A 27,658-nucleotide genomic window follows, 5' to 3' on the forward strand; every position below is an offset into this window, starting at 1 on the left:
CAGTAAAAGCAGAGTTGTATGATCAGCATATGCTTTGCCTTCCACATGAACGCACATATAGCTGTCTCTGTGCAGGAGCATTATACATTATTCTCATTGATCTCTATTTATGCTAATTATATGCAGCTTGACCATACAGTGAATCGTGTGTAGAAGCAGCTGTATTTAGTGTTTACTGCAATAGCTACAAAATGCTAAAATCATAGTCCTTTAAGAAGTGGGAGTAAAATGCAATGCGGAAAAAAAAAAAAGTTAAATCTATGTTTGGAAAAATCTGTTGGGGCGGGTTCACACATGGCGGAATTGCACTTAAATTCCGCTGCGGACACTCCGCAGCGTTAATCCGCAGCGGAGCCGTTTCTACATTGACTTTCACTTTAATTTCGCAGTGTTCGTTTACACGATGCGTACAATTCCGCTGCGGAGCATAGGCTGCGGAGCGGAATTTGGTGTCCGCAGCATGCTCTGTCTGTTGCGGAGCAGTGGCGGACTCATGGCGGAATTTCTCCATTGACTTCAATGGAGATTCAAAGTTCCGCAATGAAGTCCGCAGCTGTCATGCACATGTCATGTGTGCTGCGGATGCGTCTTGCTTTTTTTACTTGACATTTCTTCATTCTGGCTGGACCTATGTATTTCTAGGTCTACAGCCAGACTGAGGAAGTCAATGGGGCTCCCGTAATGACGGGAGCGTTGCTAGGAGACGTCAGTAAATAGTCACTGTCCAGGGTGCTGAAAGAGTTAAGCGATCGGCAGTAACTGTTTCTGCACCCGGGACAGTGACTACCGATCTCAATATACATGTATCTGTAAAAAAAAATGAAGTTCGTACTTACCGAGAACTCCCTGTTTCTGTCTCCAGTCCGGCCTCCCAGGATGACGTTCAGAGTAAGTGACGGCTGCAGCCAATCACAGGCCAAGCACAGGCTGCAGCGGTCACATGGACTGGCGCGTCATCCAGGGAGGTCGGGCTGGATGCCGAAGGAGGGACGCGTCATAAAGACAACGGGCGGTAAGTATGAATTTCTTTTACTTTCACTAGGGAAAGTGCTGTCCCTTCTCTCTATCCTGCACTGATAGGGAGAAGGGAAGCACTTTTCCCGCAGTCCGCAGCAGCTAGTCCGCATCAATTTTCTGCACATTTTGTGCAGATCCGCAGCCGTAATCCGCAACCCGGATTAGGTGCGGCATTGATGCGGACAGTTGCGGAGGAATTCCGCCATGTGTGGTCATGCCCTAGGTGATTCACCCATTAGTGCAGGTGACAGTAATCACACGTCTACCCCCTTCATCTCTGGTCAACCTTCACTTACATATGCAGTGACTTCATTTACATCAATTTATATATACAGTAGATCTTTACCCAAATTGAGAGTGAATCGGGGAACATGGTAGAGAAGGTGCAGGGACCTTAGATTCCCTACACCTTCTCTCACTGGTGACGATCCTCTGAATGAAGAGAGGAGACATGTTGTTGTGCGGTGCATGCTGCCCTCAGGACAGCCCCTCTCCAATTTCAAAATTTAGGCACAACTGCTCTGCTGATGGAACAGAAAACACTAGGTACACAGTACTTCATTTTATTCATAAATGGAGACATTTAGATCACAGATAACTCAAATTCCCTTATATATAACGAATACAATGAAACCTCCTTGAGGCAACCATAAAAATGCAGTAAAAAAAAAATTCTTAGAGGGGTGGACCTCTCAAAAAATAATTCCAATAGACAATGGATGTAAAAGTATTGAAAATCTGGTCTAGGTCAGCAGTGGTTTTCTCAAGAAGTAGTCTTTTGAATAGGTTTTACACTATATAAAAGAAAGCGTTTACCAAAGTTAAACCTTTTACATTGAGGGTAGCTGTAATGAAAAATGTATAAAAGCTTGAAATAAATGATACAAGTTAAAGGGGTTGTCCACCTTATGACAACGGATGACCTATCCACCTGATACGTCATCAGTATATCATCGATGCAGGTCCGACACCCGGACCCCGCTTCGATAAGCCGCTCCGGTGGCAGTGGGCACCCGATGTTATGGCACATAATGCTATGTACGGATATAATGCTATTCACTTGAATAGGAGCAGAGCTGCAGTACTGCAGCTCGGCCGCTTTGCCGTGGCCAAAACGAAGTGCTTCCGGCATGTCCGTCCAGTGCACGGAGGCATCGGACCAGCTGATCTGTGCGGGTTTCGGGTGTCGGACCCCCACAGATCATGTACTGATGACCTATCCAGTGGATAGGTAATCAGTTGTCAGAAGGTGGAAAACCCCTTTAACAGGAGATAAACTTGCCCACACTGTTTGTCAGTCTGCAGGATCTTCTGCATGTTCCAGAAAAAGTCTTGTAGAAATCCTGCAGAGAACCCATGGGTTAGTTTTCTTCTGAGGGTGGGGGGGGGGGGGGTTAGCAAAGAGGTGGGGCGTAACAATCTCTTTGTCCTACTGTAGACAGGGGAGAGGGCGATGCTCCTGCTGCAACCAGTTGTAGGACAGTGAGAAGGATGGGGACACGTAGACAAAATGTCTTTATATTTCTCATTTTTGTTTGTAACATAAGAGAAACTGGATCAAAGGAGAGACAAAGTACTGAAAAATATGTATTTTCTTATTTGTGCATTTTATATATCTAGTGTTCCATTAAGTACAATTTGTGTATGGGGACCTCCCGACAGCAGAAGTCAGGTAAAGATGTGAAATTCAACATGCCTGGTCCTTTATTCGCACATTTTGGTGGCTTGTTTCTCTCTCCTGATTGGGACATATGTGCACACTAGGGTGAACCTGATATAGATGTTTACGGTAGTCTCGGTAGAAAAAGCTGCCGACCTAACAAATGTTTGTGCCAATCAGTAGCAGATTAAAGGGATTTTTCTAGCCAGTAAAAATTTAAAAATGATGGTCGATTTTGCAGCCCATCCCCAGCCTCTATAGCAACACACATATAAATTTAGACCTCAGAACAGATCCCAAAATTAAGGAGTGGAAAAATATTTCCCCAGAGTATTGATTTAACTAAGCAGATTTGCCTTTCAGAAGCTTGGAAAAATCTAGCTGGGAACATTTGAGTGAGCTGCAATGGTGGACTTTTCCACAAGTAGCTGTAGCTCCGTGTGCAATTGTTAAAAATGCGGCATTAGAGGACAATTTAACTACTAATATTTACTTAATCTATATATGATATAGGTTTAATACTTTTACTTGTGATTATTGATTATTAAATTAAAAAAAACAATTTACACATGGACTATAATCTATTTAGATTAATGTCATGTGTTATAATTTATACTAACAGAGAATCGTTGTCTCTGTAGAGGAAACGTCAATGAATTGCTCTTATCTGTTTAACTCCGTTTACAGACATAGTGAAAGAAATGTTATCTTCAAAATTGTCTCAGTCATCAGTTTTCACAATTTCTAGTCACTCCCTTCTTCTGTATCTGATGCCACTAGGACACTTACTTAGTCTGTTATCTCATCCGAAACACCATTCACCCAGTCTCAATTCTCTTACTCAAATACGTTCTAAAAAAAAAATGTTTTCTTCTTGAAATCTGCTTAAAATGAGTGTAATGCATTAGTTATCTTACTAAACAGTATGTGATATACTGTATGCATATCCAAACTATATGCATTACCAGGAGTATCCAAAATACAAGTTGGGGTTGCACGATGCATCAAAACTTCAATACTGTTTCAATACCGTGCACCCTCAAATGGTTCAATAACGTTAATTCATGCATTTCGAAACTAAGCTGTGCGGCTATACAGCGAAGTATAGTAACACATGAGTGTAGTTAGAGCGGGGCTGCGGCTGTGTGATACAGCCATTGCCCCGCTCCTGAGTCCTGACAAGTGTGTGCACACAGTCATCATGATGTGATGCGACCAGTGCTGCACTAATGATTGCCGGCACTGAAGACAGAACATGTTGGGCGCACTACAAACCAGCCCCATGTTCTGTCTTCAGTGCCTGCGCCGTCGCTCATTAGTGCAGCGCTGGCCGCATCACCTCATGCTGACTGTGCGCGCACTTATTATCGAGAGCGGGGCAATGGCTGTATTACACAGCCGCAGCCCCGCTCTAACTGCGGAGATCAGCGAAACCTCTCATCTCCACCGCTATTCCCCTGAATGCTGTGATCAAAGCTGACCGCAGCATTCAAGGGGAAGATAAGATGGGGGGATGCCCTTTAGATCACGTTTCAGGGAATCCCTGTGACGCGATCGAGGGACATACCATATATGGGCAGACAGCCCAGGGTCCATTTAAGGACTCCAGGGCTGTTTTACCATATTTCCTGTTGTTAGAGCATACGTAGTACACAGGCAGTTGTTAGGACATACCTATCAGTACACAGGCTAATGTACTGGCATATAGATATATGCCAGTACATTAAAATTTCAAAATAATAGTAACGTTAAATAAAATAAAAAATACACAAATTTTTTACAATAAACATTAAAATAAGTCTCAATACATAAAATATACACATATTCGGTATAGTCACAACCGTAATAACAAATTTTATAGCATCATTTACGCTGTTATAAAATAAAAACGGCTTTCTTTCACTTATTAATGTATGGCATGAAGTACTATGAATTTTGATCCTCCATGTGCCTCACATTAATAGTAATTAACCAAATCATGTACCTCACACATTAACCCAATGTTGTCCATTATGACTGAGGAACATGATGGGATTAATTACTATTAATGTAAGGCACATTCAAAATTCATCACACCACGTGCTTCACATCAGAAAATGGAAGAACTTTTTTTCTATTATTATTATTCCCGAAGTATCGTTTTGGTATCGAGTATTGCAATACTACACAAATATCAGTATCAAAGTCCAAATTCTGGTGTCGTGACAACCCTAATTCAAGTGATACATTCAAGTATTAATATATAGGAAAAGTAATACGATAATGCAGTCCTCAAGAATGTGTTTTTAGGGGGAGATCTGAACCATATACACAGGCACTAAAGCGGAAAATAGCAACTTGTTATAAAGTCTGAGTGGTATATGAATTGTCATAGAAAATCCTGTACTGTTAGTCAATGAAAAATATACAAAAGAATCAGCGGCAATTCTGTACTTCATTAAACATGTATAAATGTTGGAAAAGATGTGGTTTAGAAAACCCATTTTCAAATAGCCTATTAGTTCATTCAGAATTAAGAGTGGGTTTTCCTATTCGAGACCCCCATCTATTATCCAGAGCCAAGAGTGGCTACATAGAACAACTCTCTGGAGGACCCAGTATGTCTTTTGCTTTGCATAGACGGCCTATGGTTTTACAGGGCACTGTGTATTGCCTCATTTCTCCTGTGGCGGTGCTGTAGGAGAATTGAACGCTTTCTGTCAGGTCCCCAGTAGATTACAGCTAATCACTGGGGGTCCTAGTAATGGGACACCCTATGATCAGTCTTTAACCAAGGAACCCTTCTAACAAAAAGAGATTAAGCGGACTACCCTTTCCAGTTTTCTCTGACATATCTCTAGTCCGAAAAGTAAAATAAAATGAGACGGTGTTGCAGTTCTTACAGGACACCTTGCACTACGTAGGAGAAAAGCTACATATGCAGTCCTATAGAGTTCAGTTTTTTTTTTTTTAAAGAAAATGACAGATTATAAAGATATAGATATATATAGATTATATAGTGTTTTAATCCAATAGTCTTTCCCTTCTGTCTTTTAGTGCTACACTAATGAAGAAATCTTTGCTCACTATGGAAACCAGATTACAGATGTAAATTTTCGAGATGCTTGTCCGGCCCTTTTGTATGTAATGTTTACTCACCCATGTACAAATGAGGAAGAATCCAATGAAAGACCTACCCCCACACAAGGTACAACATGATTAAATTCTCAACTGCGAAATGTGTTATTGGTATGGGACGAAAATCCCTACACTTTACCTATACTTTTAGCAGTTTGGAAGCACAGTTATTTATTTACTTTTTCTGCACATATTGGTGTATTTTGGAATCCGTTCATTCTCGAAGATATTCACAGGGGATAGACCATCAATTTCTTAGGACTGGAAAACTCCTTTAAATTAAAATTCAGCCTTGTTCCCCATAGCAACCAATAAGAGTTAAGCTTTCATTTTTTAAACTCTGAAAAATGAAAGCTGAACAATTATTGGTTGCTATGGGCAACAAGACCATTTTGAAAATGAGGCCCATAGTATATGTGCAAGAGATCATGTAGACACTTGGAGCTTCCACTATTACACTGTATTGTGAAGGATAATTGCACCCATAAAAGAGGTCTTAAAATCATACAGTTGCACTTTTATAAAACTATAGTAATGACCGCCTGGTATGAACCAACTTGCATCATATGTGAGTTTTATATGACACAGCTTGATGTTTCTTCATGACAATTTCATGTTTACAGGACAATACATGCTGGAAGGTCAACAATAACTATAGATACATAAAATGTCCTGTAAAATACCAGAACTTTATTATACTGTAAAAAGACAGATAAGGCAGATTGTCTAAAAGACCACATTGTATTTGAAGACTAGTTAGCAAAAGTACATCAAGATTTGCCAAACAAAGCAGAATATGAAACTGGTTGTATAAATGATATTACTGCTCGCTGCTTCCATCTAATTATTCATATTCCACGTAATCATCAATACCTTCACTTCGTTTAACAACCTGTAAATCTATTTACAGATGACTTGTGATATCTTTGTAACTAATGTTACTATTTTCTGCATTCCAATTTTCTACAACAGGCTTGGTCAATCGTCATGATCCTAGCACAACGGCCTCCCTTCACCAACTTGCATTTGATTTATTTCCCGTTGCATGTACAGTATAGCGCCAACATATTCCATATACCATTCATGTCCCTGTGTCCAATGGGGCTCACAATCTAATTTCCCTATTTGTCACACACACACCACTGGAGCCAGTTTTATCAGTTTATTTTGATTACTCCTTAACCCCTTCCCGACATTTGACGTACATGTACGTCATGGAAAGTACTGACTTCCCGCATCTTGCCGTACATGTACGTCAAACGTTTGGCACCGGCTCAGAAGCTGAGCCGGTCCCATCATCACCGGATCTCAGCTGTATCTTACAGCTGACATCCGACTGTAACGGCGGGGACCGAAATTAGCTTCGATCCCCGCCATTAACCCCTTAAGTGCAGCGCTCAAACGCGATCGCTGCACTTAAGGTGTTTGCAGCTCATCGGAACCCCAGTAATGAAATTGCCGGGGTTCCGGTGGCTGCAATGGCAACCGGAGGCCTAATACTGGCCTCCCGGTCTGCCTAGCACCGAAGCCGGTCAAGATCCGCCCGGCGGCGGAGCCTGATCGGCTTCCGTAGCTGCCGGCAAGATGGCGCCGGGTCAGGAGCTGATCCGGCGTCATCAGCGGTGGAAGTCAGCTGTACTGTACAGCTGACATCCACCTGTAACGGCAGGAACTGGAGCTAGCTCCGATCCCTGCCATTAACCCCTTCGATGCAGCAATCGAAAGCGATTGCTGCATCGTAGCGGTTACAAGCAGATCGCCAGCCCTGACAGGCAATCGGGACTGGCGACTGCTGTTATGGCAACAGGAGACACAATGGTCTCCTGCTCTGCCATTACGGAAGCCGATTTAGGCCCCGCCGGGAGGCGAAGCCTAAACGGCTTGCTGTCAGTGAATGACTGACAGATCTAATACATTGCACTACATAGGTAGTGCAATGTATTAGAAAAAAAAAAATCTGACCGTTGGACCTTCAAGTCCCCTAGTGGGACTTGAGAAAAAGTGTAAAAAAAGTATAAAAAAGTGTAAAAAAAAGTGCAAAAAATAAAAGTTTGAAAACAATAAAAGTTTCAAGTAATCAAATAACACACAATCCCCCTTTTACTCTTATCAAGTCCTTTATTATTGAAAAATAATAATAAACCATATGTATTTGGTATCGCCACGACCGTAACGACCGGAGGTATCAAAATATTATATTATTTATTGCACGCGGTGAACAGCGTAAAAAAAACCCGTAAAAAACGTTACCAGAGTTTCTGTTTTTTAGTCACTTTGCCCTACAAATATTACAATAAAAAGTGATCAAAAAGTCGCACGTATCCAAAAATGGTACCTATAAAAACTATAGCTCGTCCCGCAAAAAACAAGCCCTCATACAACTCCGTCGACAAAAAAATTAAAACGTTATGGTTCTCACAACTTGGCGACAGAAAAAATACATTCTTTTTACAAAAGTAATTTTATTGTGCAAAAAGTTGTAAAACATAAAAAAGTTCTATAAATGAGGTATCGCCGGAATCGTACTGACCCGCAGAATAAAGGTAACATGTAGTTTATAATGCGTGGTGAACTCTGTATAAAAAAAAAAACAAAAAAAGCTGTGCCAGAATTGCGTTTTTTGGTTTACCTGGCATCCCAAAAAATAGGATAAAAGGTGATCAAAAAGTCACATGTACCCCAAAATGGTACCAATAATAACTACAGCTCGTCCCGCAACAAACCAGCCCTCATACCGCTACGTCTATGAAAAATAAAATTAGTTATGGCTCCAATAAGTCAGGAAATAAAAAAATATGCAGTTGTGCCCGAGGAGAACATTTCTTCTGTTTCAAGAGGCGATTTATCAAGGACCTAAAATTAGGGAACCAGGAAGGGAGGGCCCAATCATATCCGATGGAAGCGACGGTGCCCGTATTATACCAGGATAATACTTTCCCAGCAAAATTCCCCAAACTACAAAGGCGCGGAGTGTGGACCAAAAGGGGGATAAGAAATGACACCATTTATCAGTGCGACACCGGCCTGTGCAGAAAGGATTGCTTCACAGCGTAACACACATCTATGGATTATTTTTATTTTTTTATACCACCTGACTATGCCCCTTATATACTCCGCCCCGCTTACATGTACCCCCACATTATAAAACACCAGCAATACTCAAACAAATATAGTACCAAGCAAAATCCGCTCTCCAAAAGCCAAATGGTGCTCCCTCGGCCCTGAACCCTACAGCGTGCCCAAACAGCAGTTTCCTTCAACATATATGGCACCGTCATACCCGTGAGAACCCTTTTAACAATTTTTGTGGTGTGTGTCTCCAGCGTCATAAGCTGGGCATGACATATTTGCCACTGAATGGCATATCTAGGGAAAAATATAAATTTTTAATTTGCACCATCCGCAGCGCATTCATTTATGGAAAAGACCTGTGGGGTGAAAATGCTCACTACACCCCTTAATAAATGCCTTGAGGGGTGCAGTTCCATAATGGGGTCACTTATCAGGGGTTTCTTTTTATTATTTCACATCTGAGCCTCTGCAGTTGTGAACCAATACTTTGTAAATCGCCAAATTAGGCCTCCACTCCGCATGGTACTCTTCACTCCTGAGCCCTGTCATATGTCCAGACAAAAGATTAGGGCCACATGTAGGGTGTTTCTAAAACCGGGAAACACCGCATAATAATTAGAGAGCTGTCTTGTTATGGTGGCACAAGCCGGGCACCACATATTGGCATATCTATGGAAAAAATCCCATTTTCACTCTGCAACATTGAGCGCACACTAATTTCTACAAAACACCTGCAGGGTTAAAATGCTTACTACACCCCTTGGTAAATGCATTGAGGGGTGTAGTTTACAAAATGGGGTCACTTCTGGGGGGTTTCCACTGTTTTGGGCCCACAGGTGCCCAGAAACCAATCCAGCAACATCTGCACTCCAAATGGCGGTCCTTCCCTTCTGAGCCCTGCCGTTTGCCCAAACAGCAGTTTATGACCACATATGGGGTATTGCCGTACTCGGGAGAAATAGCTTTACAAATGTTGGGTTCTTTTTTTCCTTTATTTGTTGAGAAAATGAAAAAATTTGCGCTAAAGCTACGTCTTATTGAAGAAAAAGGACTGTTTTTATTTTCACTGCCTAATTCTAATAAATTCTATGAAACATCTGTGGGGTCAAAATGCTCACTACACCCCTAGATGCATTCTTCAAGAGGTGTAGTTTCCTAAATGGAGTCCCTTTTTGGGCGTTTTCATTGTTTTGTCCCCTCAGGGGCTTTGCAAATGTGACCTGGCCTCCGCAAATCATTCCTGCTAAATGTGATCTCAAAAAGTCAAATAGTGCTCTTTCCCTTCTAAGCCCTGCCGTGTGTCCAAACAGCCGTTTATTACCACATGTGGGGTATTGTTTTACTCGGGAGAAATTGCTTTACAAATTTTGTGGTGCTTTTTCTCCTTCAGTCCTTCTGGAAATGAGAAAAAATTAGCTAAACCTACATTTTCTTTGAAAAAATGTAGATTATTATTTTCAGGGCCTACTTCCAATAATTTCTGCAAAAAAACTGTGGTGTCAAATCGCTCACTATACCCCTAGATAATTTCCTCAATGGGTGTTGTTTCCAAAATGGGGTCACTTGTGGGGGGTTTCCACTGTTTTGTCCCCTCAGGGGCTTTGTAAATGTAACATGGCCTCCGCAAACCATTCCTGCTAAATTTGAGTTCCAAAAGCCAAATGGCGCTCTTTCCCTTCTCAGCCTCGCCGTGTGTCCAAACAGCCGTTTATTACCACATGTGGGGTACTGTTTTACTCGGGAGAAATTTCTTTACAAATTTTATGGTGATTTTTCTCCTTTAGTCCTTGTGGAAATGAAAAAAAATTAGCTAAACCTACATTTTATTTGAAAAAATTTAGATTTTCATTTTCACAGCCTACTTGCAAAAATTTCTGCAAAAAACCTGTGGGGTCAAAATGCTCACTATACCCCTAGATAATTTCCTCAAGGGTTATAGTTTCCAAAATGGGGTCACTTGTTTGGGGTTTTCACTGTTTTGTCCCCTCAGGGGCTTTGTAAATGTGACATGGCCTCCGCAAACCATTCCTGCTAAATGTGAACTCCAAAAGCCAAATGGCGCTCTTTCCCTTCTCAGCCACGCCGTGTCTCCAAACAACCGTTTATTACCACATGTGAGGTATTGTTTTACTCGGGAGAAATTGCTTTACAAATTTTGCGGTGCTTTTTCTCCTTTAGTCCTTGTGGAAATGAGAAAAAAAATCGCTAAACCTACATTTTCTTTGAAGAAATGTTGATTTTAATTTTCACGGCCTACTTCCAATAATTTCTGTAAAAAACCTGTGCGGTGAAAATGCTCACTACACCCCTAGATAATTTCCTTGAGGTGTCTAGTTTCCCAGATGGGGTCACTTTTGGGGGATTTTGACTGTTTTGGCACCACAAGAGCCCTTCAAACCTGACATGGTGCCTAAAATATATTCTAACAAAAATAAGGCCCCAAAATCCACTAGGTGCTCCTTTGCTTCTGAGGCCGGTGTTTCAGTCCAGTAGCACGCTACGGCCACATGTGGGATATTTCCTAAAACTGCAAAAACTGGGCAACAAATATTGAGTTGCATTTCTCTGGTAAAACCTTCTGTGTTATAAAAAAAATTGTATTAAAAATGTATTTCTGCAGAAAAATATGAAATTTGTAAATTTCACCTCTACTTTGCTTTAATTCCTGTGAAATGTTTAAAGGGTTAAGACATTTTCTAAATGCTGTTTTGAATACTTTGAGGGGTGAAGTTTTTAAAATGGGGTGACTTTTTTGGGGTTTCTAATATATAAGGCCCTCAAAACCACTTCACAACTGAACTGGCCCCTGTAAAAATAGCCTTTTGAAATTTTCTTGAAAATGTGAGAAATTGCTGCTAAAGTTCTAAGCCTTGTGAGGTCATAGAAAAATAAAAGGATGTTCAAAAAACGATGCCAATCTAAAGTAGACATATGGGGGATGTTAATTAGCAACAATTTTGTGTATTATAACTGCCTGTCTTACAAGCAGATACATTTAAATTGAGAAAAATGCTAATTTTTGCAATTTTTCGCTAAATTTTGGTGTTTTTCACAATTAAATACTGAACATATCGAGCAAATTTTGCCAGTAACATAAAGTCCAATGTGTCACGAGAAAACAATCTCAGAATCGCTTGGATAGGTGAAAGCATTCCGGAGTTATTACCACATAAAGTGACACATGTCAGATTTGAAAAATGAGGCTCTGTCAGGAAGGTCAAAAGTGGCTAAAGAGGGAAGGGGTTAATATATATATATATATATATATATGCCAATGAATATTTCCAGATTTCCCATTTATGTGGAACAATGGGTGTTCATGGGTAGTGATCTCTCTATTCAGGACCTGTTTATTCACGACATTAGTTGGTGTGCACGATCAAAAATGTAAATAAGTAAATAATGTTGTGAATAAAAAATAATGTAACTACAGAATGTCATTGGATGTCCGTAAAATACATATTACACAGGACAAAATGACAACAGAAGTTTTATAGTTATTAATTTCGAGCTAAAACTCAAATTTCAGCTGTGATACAACCATTCTGTTTTTACTATAAAGCCTTGACAGTCTCCTGTTCGGAATAGTTATTGTGGCACGTTAAAATGGTAATGAGTCAAGTTCCAAGACACATCTGTTTTTTTTCAATGAGTCAGAGGTCTCTCAGAGACAGTGTTTTCTTGCAGGTGCAATAGATGGCGTTTGCCAAGACAGTACAACTTACTCTTCTTTATGTATTTCTTCATTCCAAGAATTGCCCGTATCTGCTTTTCAGCCAGAGTAGCATTTAATTTACAGAAGCTTCTTTTTTCTGTCGTTACGGTTACTTATTTTCACTTAACATGGCACGTCCCTGCAGCCGGGTCTGGTCTTGACTTCTGTTACAATGTTACTTTACTCTTTTACCATTAAATGATGTATTATGTTACTAACTCAGTATCTGGATTAATGGGCATAATTTTCAGCATAGTTTTCTGCAGCGGACGTTCCGGGCGAAAAACTGAACCACAATTTGGTGCAGTTTTTCGCCTGTCATTTCCTGCGGCGCTCAGGGCGGATACGCTGCGTGCCTTTACGCAGCGTATTCGCCCCGTGTGAACTCAGCCATAGGCTGGATTCACACGAGTGTGTGCGTTTTGCGCGCGCAAAAGGTCCTCAAAAGCTCCGTGTGTTGTCATCATATGGTGCGCGCAGCCGGTATCATTATGACACTCTGTTTTTATGTTTGTAAACAGAAAACACGTGGTGCTTTTCTGTTTTCATTTGACTACTGTAGCGCGAATCACGCGCGGCGCCCGGAAGTGCTTCCATGTGTTGAGCGCGATTTGCATGCACCCATTGACTTCAATGGGTGCGTGCAGTGCAAAACACGGCCAAATATAGGACATGTCATGAGTTTCACGCAGCGGACATACGCTGCGTGAAATTCACTGATAGTCTGAACGGCCCCATAAGTCCGTGCGACGCGCCTGAAAATCACGCGCGTAGCACGGACGTATATCACGTTCGTCTGAATAAGCCCTTAAGAAGAGTCAGTTTTATTAAAAAATACTGTCTCCAGGCACAAAGCTAGATCCTTCCACTGTGCTGATGGGGTCCAAAAGATCAAAACGAATTAGGCCATAGTTAAGTGTCTCTGGGTAGCCATGTGTTTACCACTTTATTTATAGTTTTATTCTGTCTGTAGGCAAGCTACTTTCATATTTTTCTCGAGCATTGACGGTTTTCCTGCTGATTGTCCATAAAATGTAAATGTTGCTACGCAAACCTCTCTTTAGACTTAAAGTAAATCTGTCATATTCCAGTTTTTATCGTAATCACATACTAACATCGATCGAATATTCTTAATATACTTTATTTCCTCAAATCAACATTCATGCGCTCTCTGTGCCTGTTTTGAATACATTAATACATCGACAAATTTAAAAGGAGATTTTATAGAACCGCTCGCAGTGGAAATTCTATATCTAATATAAATATATCCAATTATAAAATATATATATAATATATATATATGTGTGTATGTGTGTGTGTGTATATATATATATATATATATATATATATAAATAAATGAATAAAATATTTTTGGATTGTTTTTTTTTTTTTATGACAGACCAGCATAACCGTTTATCACATATTGTAGCAACTGTTATTCTCTTATTACTTGCAAAGTTGTTGAACACGTGGACTTTCTGTTTTTATTTTTTTGCAGTTTGGGGATTTAGCTTTCTGACAGTAACAATCATTAATTTGACATCACTGGTTGGACTATTTATTACCCCTCTAGTAAAGAAGCCTTATTTTCCAAAAATATTAACTTACTTTGTGGGATTGGCTATCGGAACCTTGTTTTCGAATGCTATATTTCAGCTTATTCCAGAGGTAAGTTTCTTTCTCACTTTAAGGTGAGGGGGGGGGGCACCTTTGTATGATTATGATCTAAACATGTTAATAACATTGAATCTATGTACAGTAGTTCTGTTTGTCATGATGCTTAAATGGAAAATAATTATCTAAGGAGAGAAAATTGAACAAATTGAACGTACATTCTCAGGGTCATTTTCATAGCATGGACAAAGGGACCAGCTTCCAAGCGCCCCCCCCCCCCCTCTTTTACCATGTGTGACTCCGCTGCGAAAGGCGTAGTGAGAAACCATAATAAAGAATGGAACACTTTTTGTTCCACTATTAGCCACAAACGTTCTTATCTGCTTCTTACACTTAAAATAGTGGTATTCTATTGGTACTTTATGGCACTAACCTTTTGTGGTGGTTTTAATTAGCTGTATACTTTCCATCTGTAGCCTGATTTTTCCCTCCTTCCTGCTGATGGGACCCACACACGGTCTTTTGCCCAGGGGTCTCCAAAGACCTTGATCTGGCCTTGTACATTCTCATTTATATTTTTATGACGTTTTATATATATATTTTTTTTTAAAAAACTTGCAAAGACTCATTGTGACATTTACTCGAGAATGCCAAAGTAGACAGGACAGACTGTCTTTGTTTTAGTTTGAAAGCAACTACAGTACGATAAGAGATTCAAGCTAACTAACACTTGTGTATCTTGTTGCAGGCATTTGGATTTGATCCTAAACATGATAATTACATTTCAAAAGCAGTGGCTATTTTTGGAGGCTTCTACATGCTAATGTTTGTTGAGAGGATATTGAAAATGGCTCTGAACATCTATGGAGAAGTAAGATTACTATGTAACTATGCAGCAGTTCTGGACTGTGGTTTTTTAAGCGGACTTGAAAACACCATTTCAACTTGTATATTTTTTCTTTGTATTTTAGGGGGTCCACACTCACTTAGAAATTGACCATCCTCCTCACCAGGAAATGAACACAGGACACCAAACGTGCAAAAATAGAAATGGAGCCACCATGTATGTGAATTCTGCTATAACAGAACTAAATGGTACTGTCATCCCGGATCAAGTCAGTGTTATTTCATCAAAGGTATGATATATTCTTTCCATATTTGCTTTTTTCTATACGCTTGTGGTGTTTGGTGGGGGGGGGGGGGCTAGAGAGTATTGAAAGTGAATAGAATTAACTTTTTTCAATAGTATTTTAAAAAGAGTCTTTGACAATGAACATTTGACCCATAAAAAAATCATCTTTTGCAGAGTTTCTCATCTTCAGGTCCAATAGGGCTGGGTACTTGATATAACAAGGCTAACTTCCACTGTAGAGTTTACAAAGGATAAGGCTCTATTCACATCTATATCGTGGCTTCCTCTTATATTAGAATTCCCGACACAGTGCCGGGCTCGTCATACAATAAATTCCACTGGTGCCCAATAGAACCCATTGACTTACAATGGGGTCCGTTAAGGTTCTGTCGTGGTGTCTGTTGATTTGATAGGTATAATAGCGCTGTTTGCAGCGCGATTGCTCCCATCTAAACTGTCAGAATTTGCAATGGAGGCGCCGAGCATATATGATCTTAGCCTTATTCGGATTTCATGGGATGGAGTAAGATTTATAACACTATCCATGTTTACAGAGCGTGACAAATTACAGATAATTTCCTTTCAAATGTCATGTTCTTTGTCTGCGCTCTGACTAGTAGAGGGGCGTCCGGATTGGGGACACCCTGATATCCTAATTTGCTCTACTAGGAATTTTAATGGGGACTGTATGGAAAAGTTGAAATATTGTGCAAATATAAAAAAAATCTGCTAGCCCTATCACTGGGGACAATATGGGGGGGGGGGGGGTATTTGTTTGGCGAATGTTCCATGTGCAAATCCATGTCCAAATCCTGTGATTACTGGCTGTCAATAAATATGACATGTCCTATTTTTTGCCGTTTTCACCTGCCAGGTGGCTCCCATAGAACTCAATGGATCAGTTTTTACCGGCTGCTTTTCAGGAATCAATCCTTGTAACGTCCGGTAAAAACTGTTCCTGGCTGAGGACTCTGCTACTTTTGAGTGCTGAGCCTGGGGAAGCCCCTGACATCACTATCCATATATAGACAGTGATGTTGGGCTTTCAACAATGGAGTCCTCGGCCAGAGCATCGCAAGATCTCTGGCCGGGACTCCTTTCTTGGGAAAGCCCTTGACGTCACTGTCCATATATGCGGACCCCCCCCCCCCAGTAGATAGCACCAACCCCCCATGTAGATAGCAACCCCCTGTTGATGGCAGCCTCCCTCCTCCGTAGATAGCGCTACTGTAGCTCCCTGTAGAAGCAGAATCCGCGACGGCCAGACCCCACTCTGTCCGGGGATTCTGCTTCTGGATAAGCCCTCGGCGTCACTATCTATATATGGACAGTGACATCAAGGGGTTACTCCTGGAATGGAATCCCTGGCCAGAGCGCTGCCGACACTCTGGCAGGGGATTTTGCCCTTAGAGAAAGCCCCTGACATCACTGTCCATATATGGACAGAGACGTCAGGGGCTCAGTCTATGTGCGGAATCCCCGGCCATAGGTATTCAGCTTCTACAGGGAGCTACAGTGGCGCTATCTACAAGGGGTGATGCTATATACAGGGGGGGTGCTACCTACAGGGTGGTGTGGCGCTATCTACATGGGCACTGTGGCACTATATAGGCGGTGTGACATTATCTACATGCCCTCTGTGGCACTATGTGGGCTTTGGCAATTTGTGGGCACTGTGGCACTATCTGCAATGGTCATTGTGGCACTATGTGGGCACTGGCACTTTATATGTGGGCACTATGTCAATTTATATGTGGGCACTGTGGCACTATCTACAGGGGACACTGGCGCTATCTACACCAGCACTGTGGCACTATTTGGGCTCTGGCACTTTGTATGTGGGCACCATGTCACTTTATATGTGGGCACTGTGGTACTATGTGGGCACTGACACTATCTACAATGGGCACTGTGACAATATGTGGGCACTGGCACTTTATATGTGGGCACTATGTGACTTTATATGTAGGCACTGTGGTACTATGTGGGCACTGGCCCTATGTGGGCATTATTTACAGTGGGCACTGTGGCACTATCTACAGGGATATTGCAGCATTATCTACATGGGCACTGTGGTGTTTTCAGGGGGTTGGGACAAAAAAAACAAAAAAATTTAAATCCATCCTTTTAACGGCCATGAAAAACGGATGGCAAACAGATGTCAAACGGCCATTAAAAACGGACAGACGGACTTGAAATGGATGAAAATTTAGAGACCCACTGATGCAAAATGGCCATGAAAAACTGATCGTTGATCAGTTTTTCATGGCCATTTTTTTTCCACTGTCATGTGAATGTAGCCTAAGAAAAGGCAATGGTTTCAACCCATGTGTCTCAATATTTTTTAAAAGGGAAAAACTGTGGCTTTGCAAGACAAACATTCTCTTGTATCCACGGATGGTATGAACTATGTTGATAGCTTTTTAAACATGTGGTTGCATGTTTTTTCTTTCCCATGTCCTAGTTATAACAAGTTTGTCAGATATCAACATGTTAGAGATTAATTTACAAACTTAAAGAGGCTCTGTCACCAGATTTTGCAACCCCTATCTGCTATTGCAGCAGATAGGCGCTGCAATGTAGATAAGAGTAACGGTTTTATTTTTAAAAAACGAGCATTTTTGGCCAAGTTATGACCATTTTTGTATTTATGCAAATGAGGCTTGCAAAAGTCCAACTGGGCGTGTATTATGTGTGTTACATCTGGCCGTTTTTACTCCTTTTACTAGCTGGGCGTTCTGACGAGAAGTATCATCCACTTCTCTTCAGAACGCCCAGCTTCTGGCAGTGCACAGACACAGCGTGTTCTCGAGAGATCACGCTGTGTCGTCACTCACTTCCTGCCCCAGGTCCTGCATCGTGTCGGACGAGCGAGGACACATCGGCACCAGAGGCTACAGTTGATTCTGCAGCAGCATCGGCGTTTGCAGGTAAATCGATGTAGCTACTTACCTGCAAACGCTGATGCTGCTGCAGAATCAACTGTAGCCTCTGGTGCCGATGTGGCCGACACGATGCAGGACCTGGGGCAGGAAGTGAGTGACGTCACAGCGTGATCTCTCGAGAACACGCTGTGTGTCTGCACTGCCAGAAGCTGGGTCTTAACGAACAGAAGTGGATGATGCTGATTCGTCAGCATCATACACTCCCATTCCTAACGCCCAGCTAGTAAAAGAAGTAAAAACGCCCCGATGTACACACATAATACACGCCCAGTTGTACTTTTACTGTAAACACGCCCAGTTGTACTTTTGCAAGCCTCATTTGCATAAATACAAAAATGGTCATAACTTGGCCAAAAATGCTCGTTTTTTTAAAATAAAAACGTTACTGTAATCTACATTGCAGCGCCTATCTGCTGCAATAGCAGATAGGGGTTGCAAAATCTGGTGACAGAGCCTCTTTAAGAAGAGATCAAGTCTATGTTAATACAAAAGGAGTGCTAGTTGTGTTGGCAGTTTGTGTCTATCGTTGTGCAATCCTGTAAAATATGAGCTACGGATCCAATCGCCCCACAGTTCCACCAGCAAATTGGAGAGCAGTTGTATTTAAAACTAGTGTCTGATTTAAGTTGCTGGGGAAATACATCTGAAGGTCAGGAAATATTTCTTGCCATTGTGTTGTAGTTAATGATTTATTTAGATCGTTTTCCCATTAGATCTGAGTAGTTCATAGAAAATAGACATTCCTTAATTTTTCATGCGGCCTTAATTTTCATATGTTTTAGTGTATGTTATTAGAAAGAACTAACAGTACTACAATCTTATTTCTTGCACTTAGGTATTATTTATTTAGCATGTGTGGTTCCATAGTTGTATCATTGTTCAAACCCAGGGGTCCTTCTTCAGGATTAAAGTAATAGACAATAATAGACAAATGTAATCAAAACATACATAAAGTCCTAAATATCAGAACAGAATTTAGTACCCTTAATTTTTTTTTAACAGTAGTGCAACAATAAAAAGCATTGGTTAATATATGGTGTAGTGCCTGGTCTTCTTTTCTTTCTATTGGTCTGCTATTGCTTGGTCTGTAATTCTTCATTGTACCTGAGAGAATAAAAAAACATAAATGCGGAAATCATATATTTATAATAAAAGCATAGGTTATTGGTTATTACATAATAAGAGTAAAATCGCATGTACAGCTTATATTCACCACATAGCTTAATAATATGTGAAGAATGATATAACCACAAGCTATTAGGCTGGGTTCACACGACCTATTTTCAGACGTAAACGAGGCGTATTATGCCTCGTTTTAAGTCTGAAAATAAAGCTACAATACGTCGGCAAACATATGCCCATTCATTTGAATGGGTTTGCCGACGTACTGTGCCAACGACCTGTCATTTACGCGTCGTCGTTTGACAGCTGTCAAACGACGACGCGTAAAAATACAGCCTCATCAAAAGAAGTGCAGGACACTTCTTTCTGACGTAATTTGAGCCGTTCTTCATTGAACTCAATGAAGCACAGCTCAAAATTTACGGCTGTCAGAGAAGCCTCGCAAAATGCGAGGAGGAGCATTTACGTCTGAAACGAGGCAGCTGTTTTCTCCTGAAAACAGTCTGTCTTCTCCTGAAAACAGTCTGTCTTTTCAGACGTAAAAGCCTGCTACCGTGTGCACATACCCTTACAGCAACCTAATTAGTAATTGAATGGGAATCTCTAAATACCTGTGAATAGAGATGAGCGAACTTATGAAAAGTTTGGTTCGGCTAGTTCGCCGTATTTCACGAAAAAGTTAGATTCGGACCGAACTAGTTCTGACCGAACCTGTAATTTCCGTGCGCCGAGCATGGTACTGTCCAGGGTGCTGAAAGAGTTAATGGGCTGCACTAACTCTTTCAGCAACCTTGACAGTACATGCTCGGCGCACGGAAAATACAATTTTAATGTAATAAAAAAATAAAAAAAATACGTTCATACCTACATTCCTCCTGTCCGGCCTCCAGCGATGACGTTTCATCCATGTCGCCGCTGCAGCCAATCACAGGCTGTAGTGGCGGTCACGCACGTCAGGATGACGTCAGAAGGCCGGCCTCCAGGGATGACACTTCATCCCACGTGACCGCCTCTGCAGCCAATCACAGGCTGCAGCAGCCTCTGCAGCCAATCACAGGCTGCAGCGGCCTCTGCAGCCAATCACACGCTCCTCTCCTGAAATACTCTGTGCTGCGCTGCCTTAAATTCTGTGGACAGGTCAGGATCCTGTTTCTTTTAAATGCTGCTGGGGAACCCGCTCGATCCACTATATAAGGCTGCTCTACAGTGCAGCATTTAAAAGAAACAGGATCCTGACCTGTCCACAGAGTTTAAGGGAGCATAGAGTATTTCAGGAGATGAGCGTGCAGATTCAGTGCTGCTGTGAACTCTGCTCTTACCATTACGTAGCTCTCAGTCTGTTACCTCTCCTCCACTCCTGTCCTCAATAACACCTTCACATGATTGGCAAGTCACCACGTAATGGTAAGAGCAGAGTTCACAGCAGCACAGAGTATTTCAGGAGATGAGTGTGTGGATCTTGTGCGGGGTGGTGACTTGCCAATCATATGAAGGTGTTATTGAGGACAGGAGTGGAGGAGAGGTAACAGACTGAGAGCTACGTAATGGTAAGAGCAGAGTTCACGGCAGCACTGAATCTGCACGCTCATCTCCTGAAATACTCTGTGCTGCTGTGAACGCTGCTCTTACCATTACGTAGCTGAGTCTGTTACCTCTCCTCCACTCCACATTCCTGGATGACGTTACAGCCCATGTGACCGCTGCAGCCAATCACAGGCTGCAGAGGCCTCTGCAGCCAATCACAGGCTGCAGAGGCCTCTGCAGCCAATCACAGGCTGCCGCGTCAGAAAAGAAGGTCGGACTGGAGGAAGAAGAGGGACTCGTCACCAAGACAACGACCGGGTACGTATGAAATGCTTTTTATTTTATTTTTAATCAGCAGCCTCTTTTCTGTATCAGTGATTGATACAAGTGGCTGCCGATTTGTATAATATTTTTGACCGGGTTTGGTTAAAACGGGTTCGGCCGAACCTGGTGAAGTTCGGATTCGCTGCGAACCGAACTTTTCCTGATGTTCGGACCGAAACCGGGTTCGGTTGTCCCAGTTCGCTCATCTCTACCTGTGAAGATCGAAACAATTTTTTTATGTTCTGAACTAATGCTGAAAGTGATCATAGTGGAATTGGTCCTTATTACAAATTTTGCTATATATCCCCATAATTACATGTTACATCCCTTGCCTGGATGTACTCTACCGTTGCAAATATTTTTTTATGGCCTTCCAATAATAATAATATTTGACATTGGCACTAGTCAGGTCCAGTTAATGTCAGATTAAAATAATTTTTACTATAATTCAAGGAATTACCCCTATTAAAGGGGTAGTCCGGACACTTTTTTTTAATTTATGACCTTTAGGATAGGTCATCCATATCAGATGCCGATAAGCTGACTGAAGGGCTCGTGGCATTTTTTCCCAGTTTACAGGCACCGTGCCGTACACTTCCAGAGTGATTGTGCCAGGGATTGCAGTTCCGGTCCCATTCAAGAGAATGGAACTAACCTGTTATCCCCGGTACAGCCGCCACCGATGTGTGGCACTGTGTCTGGTAAATTCTAAAGAGGTTGCAGTGACTAACGCCACGGCCCCTTCACTCAGCTGATCGTGTGGGTGCCGGGAATCGGACCCCCACCGATCTGATATTGATGACCTATCCTAAGGAAAGGTCATCAATAAAAAATGTCCGAACAATCCTTTTAAGAGGAGTCATCAGATTTTGCTTTTACAAAGTTATTGTAGCCAGACTTCCTGAAGTCTGTGCTGCACACATAAACTGTTGAAGTATTAAGATGGGTTCTTTCTGTCTCCTAGAAACCCATATTCTGTATGGGAGCCTTGTTATAATTTTCCTATTTATTTTAATAGGAGCTGTATAGCAGGGTTCCCTTACTGAATACGGGAATCTAGGAGGCAGAGAGAACCCATCTTAATATTTCACACCGGTCATGCTGAGTGTGCGGCACAGACCCTAAGAAGTCTGGCTACAATATAAATGCTGGATAATTTTATTTATTTAATTCTGAATGGGCCTCAACTGCAGTTACCCCTCTCAGAAATAAAGTACTTGGGTGTTATATGGATAAACCATTGGCTAGCTAACTTCAACCACTGCTGACATCCATAATTGTTGTACGTGAGTCATTGGGTACCACCATGAGATGTATTGATAAACTCAGCATTTGCGTATTTCACTGCTTTCAAGTATCTGTGTTTTATTATAGGTTTGGTTATAAAGCTGGTATTTAGAGAGGTGATGTAACAGATAAGCTTCTAGGAGTAATTAACAAAGTCTACTATAAATCTTTAATTATAAACTGAGAAAATGCTCATAGATGTTAAAATTCTCTTTATAGCACCTATAATTTTGACAGCTTTGTACATGTTTTGCCAAATATGTAAGTAATGCTCCGTAATTACACAGTCAGAATCTGCTGGTGCAGCTAAATCGCACTTATAAAGTAACTGTGTCACAAACCACATACAAATCTCATAATTGACTGCAATGTGTTAAAGGTATCCATGTTCTGAGCTGGCAGTTCCTTGTACTTTACATTTTTTATATATTCTCTTTAACCTCTCACATATATGTACTCATGAGGTCTACCTTCTTACTGGTAATAGATGATATTGTGTTTCTATTGACTTCCTTGTGCTCATCAAACAAAGATTTTGTAGACTGGGTTTAAACCGTTTACACATACTGGGCCGGATTTACTAAGACTAGCATTTCATACGCCAGTCTTGGCTATCTTCTCCGCTGCAGTAAGATGCAACAGATTTAATAAGAGGCGCAATGACCGAGGCTGTGGCCACAAGTTTAGTGCAATGACCATGGCTGTGCACCATCCAATTTATTGAACATAAATTAAAAAATATATATATATACTCTCTACACCGCTCTTATTCTCCCCTCTGTGTCCCTTTAGGCTCCCTCAGCATGCGTCAGCTCATACAAGGGCCTGACACCAAGCACCGCTAAGACCTTATATTCGACACAGCATTCAAAGTCATCAGTGCTGCATCCAGGGGCGTCGCTAGCCCCGGGCCTTCGGGGCCCAAGCTCCAGATCTTTGGCCCGGTGCTCCGGATCCCCGGTGACTGCCACATTCGGGTCGCAGCGGTCGCAATTGCGACCGGGCCACGGCCACTTGAACTGCATCTGTAAAAGTTACTATGGTAACTGGGGCTTATGTAATCAAATACACAGGCCCCTGTTACTATTGTAACGACACATACTTACCCTTCTTCCCTCCCAAGTGCAGCGGAAGTCCTAACGTCTTTTTCCGTCATGACATCACGACGCTGTGCGCAGCGGATGACGTCACTACGCTAGATGGTGTTGGGACATCCGCTGCACCTGGAACCAAAGAGGAGGTAAGTGTAACGGTCTGCTGGGGTCCTGTATCTAAGCCTGCCTTGTGGTCAGCTTAGATACAGGGTCTTACAGACCGTGCCACACATGGACCCTGTACCTAAGCCTACCACATGGTATTTTTAGATACATGGCCCATGTCTGATCCTGTCTGATGGGCCATGTATCTAAGCTTACCACATAGTAGGCTTAGATATGGGGCCCCAGCAGACAGTAATCTTATACAGTATAAGATTACTGTCTGCTGGGGCCATGTATCTAAGCCTACCACATGTGTTATTAATGTTTCTTTTTGTGTTTTTTTACTGGTTTGGTCGTTGGACTACGTCGGATTCCAGGACTACTTCGATGACCGTTTTTTTAATTTTTTATTCTCAATAAAATGGTTAATAAGGGTTGTGTGCTTTTTTTTTATTTCAATAAAATATTTTATCTATATCTTTGTATTTTCTTTTAAACTTTATTACTACCGCCTTAGTAATGGCCGCTGGCTGATTGACAGCGTCCATTACGAAGGCAGAGCTTAATGTTAGCCGGTGCAGAGGCCAACACTAACCCCTATTATTACCCCGGTACCCACCGCCACCAGGGTTACTGGGAAGAGCCGGGTATGATCCAGTACCCAACTATCTGTAGTGATGGCCGGACTCTGGGGTGGACGCAGGTTGGTATTATTAGGCTGGGAAAGGCCAAAAACAGTGGCCCTTCCCACCCTGGTAATGCTAGGCTGCGGCTGCTGTGTTGTATCTGGCTGGTTGTGAAAATTTGAGGGAACCCACGTCATTTAATTAATTAATTAATGCATTTATTTATTTTTTTAAATAAATTATTGGAAAAAACGACATGGGTCCCATCCCCCATTTTTGATAACCAGCCAGATACAACATAGCAGCAGCAGGCTAGCATTACCAGGGTGGGAAGGGCCACTGTTTCCGGCCTTAACTGCCTAATAATACCAGCCTGTGGCCGCCTAAGTGACCGCCCATCAGTACAGATGGTCGGGTACTGGATCGTACCTGGCGATTCCGGCCACATCTGGTGGCGGCGGGTACCGGGGTAATAATGCGATTAATACTTTTTTTACATTATTTTCTTTTTTTTTAACTGTCTGAAGGGGTGGTAGTGTGAGTGGGAAGGGTTTGCAATGTATGGGGCCAGGCATGGGCCTCTACCTTGCTATGCCCCACAGAGTGAAATCTACGCCAGTTGGGAACGGTCTCTCTGGTGTTCTGGCGGTAAATAGTTGCAGCAGCCTGATATTACTTTGTAGTGAATGGGTTTTTATCAGGGATTTAGCTATAGGGGATGCAGACAGCAGTCACACCTGGAACTTGGTACTGAGGAGGTTCAAAAGGCCCCTCTGCCACATAAGAAGACACCAGTGTATTACATAGCAGATGGTAGAAGGGGGGCAATGTTACAGATTTGACATTGGGCCCAACAATGTAGCAGTCATGCACCACCCGTCACTAGGTATAACACAGTGCATATGTTTTACCCAGAGTCTTCCTTAAATGTCACAGGCTACTTACATTAGAGACCATTCTGATAAGCTGTTTGGACAAAGAAGCTACAGAAGAAAGCAACATTTCTGCTGTCATTTACCTTCTCTTTCACATTACCATATGTTACAGGACTCAGATGAAGGGGCCCATTGTTGCAGAGTAAGGAAATGGACACCACTGAAGGATATTGGAACACTGGCATGGATGATTACAATGAGTGATGCCCTACATAACTTTATTGATGGGCTCGCTATTGGAGCTTCATTTACCATGTCCCCCCTGCAGGGGCTGAGCACTTCTGTTGCAATTCTGTGTGAAGAGTTTCCCCATGAATTTGGTAAGCAGTGTAATATTGTATTCAATATATATATATTCCCTGATATACAGAATTGCTCCATTTTAAATGACCAAGCAAAATTGAATACAAGGGAATGTTCCCTTCCATGTCTAGCCAAGTTCATGGCAGTTCAGTTTTGTAGGTAGGGGTCCATTATATTCTTCCAAAATAAAATAAAATATATTTAATCAAATTCAGGAGATGGAGATAAAGCCTCATTTTTTGGATATATAATAAAATGACATGCCGTTCTGATTGTGGGTTTCTATATTATGTTACTCTGCTGAGTTGGCCTGGTTGGAAAGTATTGATGGCACATTAAGCTAGTCATATCCATAATAATTATTGGTAACAATCCGGCTCCAAAAACGTCCCAAGAAGTGACATGCACTTCTTTTTTCGCGGGCATCTTTTTACGTGCCGTTTTTGGAAAACGAGGTTTAAAAAAACGCCCCGTCGGAACAGAACACCGTATTTCCCATTGAAATGGGCAGATGTTTGGAGGCGTTCTGCTTCCGATTGTTTCTCGGGATGTTTACGGCCCAAAAAACGGTGGAAAACACTGCGTGTGCACATATCCTTAAGGGTATGTTCACACGATTAACAAAATACGTCTGAAAATACGGAGCTGTTTTCAAGGAAAAACAGCTCCTGATTTTCAGACGTTTTTTTGAGCAACGCGCGTTTTTCGCTGCGTTTTTTACGGCCGTTGTTGGAGCTGTTTTCAATAGTCTATGAGAAAACGGCTCCAAAAACGTCCCAAGAAGTGTCCTGCACTTCTTTGACGCGGCCGTAATTTAACGCGTCGTCTTTTCACAGCGACGCGTAAAATGACAGCTCGTCTGCACAGAACATCGTAAGATCGATTGCAAGCAATGGGCAGATGTTTGCCGACGTATTGGAGCGGTCTTTTCAGGCGTAATTCGAGGCGTAAAACGCCTCCATTAAGCCTGAAAATTGGTCGTGTACACATACCCTTATAGTAATCATTATGTCTAGTACTAAAAGAGTTAATTCTATAGTATAGACTATGATAGCTACAGAACAAGCATAGGCTGTGATACATATTGTTCTTTGTCGTTACTGATAAAATTCTGTAGTGTTTGAAGAGAAAATACATATATAATAAAATGTATTTACACATATCAGTACACCATTAAATCAGGGCCAAAACCTCCCATCTATAGTCCGCTTTAGCCAGTATTGGTGAATCCCCAAATCCGGCCTGTAAAATGACTCCTCCTGAGGTTTTTGCAGGCCTGATTTGCGGCCCCTGCACTGATCCATGTAAATCATCATCGTGTGCAAGGCGCCATAGAAAAAAAATGGTTCCGCACTTTATCCACAAAAATGCGAAAAAATTGCATCCGCAAAAATACGGTACTGTGCATGAGGCCTTAGTTAAAGAGGTAATCCAGTTTTAGCAAATAAATATTATTCTCTGTATAATGAAACATTATATATTATTCCAATATACATTCTGCATCAATTTGTAATTCTTTTTTTTTAACCTCTTAATACTGAAGGTATTTTAAACCTTAATGACCGAACAATTTTTTACGTTTTTCCATCGTCACATTCAAAGATCTATAACCTTTTTTATTTTTGCGTCGACAAAGCTATATAAGGACTTTTTTTTTTGCGGGACAAGTTGTATTTTATAATAGCACCATTTTGGGGTACATATAATTTATTGATTAACTTTTTTAGTGGGGTACTGTAAAAAAACAGAAATTTCACCATTTGTTTTGCGTCTTAATTTTACGCCGTTTACCGTGTGGTATAAATAACATAATAACTTTATTCAGCGGGTCGTTATGATTGCGGCGATACCAAATTTATATGGATTTTTTTATGTTTTCCTACTTTTACACAGTAAAAACACATTTTTTTCAAAATGAATTAATTTTTTGACCGATGCAGATGTATGAGGGCTTTTTTTTTTGCGGGACAACTTGTAGTTTGTATTCGTACCATTTTTAAGTAGATTCGACTGTTTGATCACTTTTTATCAAATTCTTTTGAAGGCAGGATGAACAGAAAACGGCA

At 41.5% G+C, this 27,658-nt stretch overlaps 1 protein-coding gene across 1 annotated transcript in view; it reads left to right on the forward strand.

The window, feature by feature from the left end:
* Positions 1-27,658, forward strand: part of SLC39A8 (solute carrier family 39 member 8) — a 66,332-nt gene that overhangs the window by 29,723 nt on the left and 8,951 nt on the right. Inside the window, exons 2-6 of the mRNA XM_075849763.1 lie at positions 5,714-5,864; positions 14,080-14,249; positions 14,944-15,066; positions 15,167-15,331; positions 25,402-25,609. Of these exons, the coding sequence (XP_075705878.1) occupies positions 5,714-5,864; positions 14,080-14,249; positions 14,944-15,066; positions 15,167-15,331; positions 25,402-25,609 (817 nt within the window). The remainder of the gene's footprint in view (positions 1-5,713; positions 5,865-14,079; positions 14,250-14,943; positions 15,067-15,166; positions 15,332-25,401; positions 25,610-27,658) is intronic.

This window comes from Rhinoderma darwinii, chromosome 1, assembly GCF_050947455.1.
Source record: "Rhinoderma darwinii isolate aRhiDar2 chromosome 1, aRhiDar2.hap1, whole genome shotgun sequence".
In the NCBI taxonomy this organism is placed as follows: domain Eukaryota; kingdom Metazoa; phylum Chordata; class Amphibia; order Anura; family Rhinodermatidae; genus Rhinoderma; species Rhinoderma darwinii.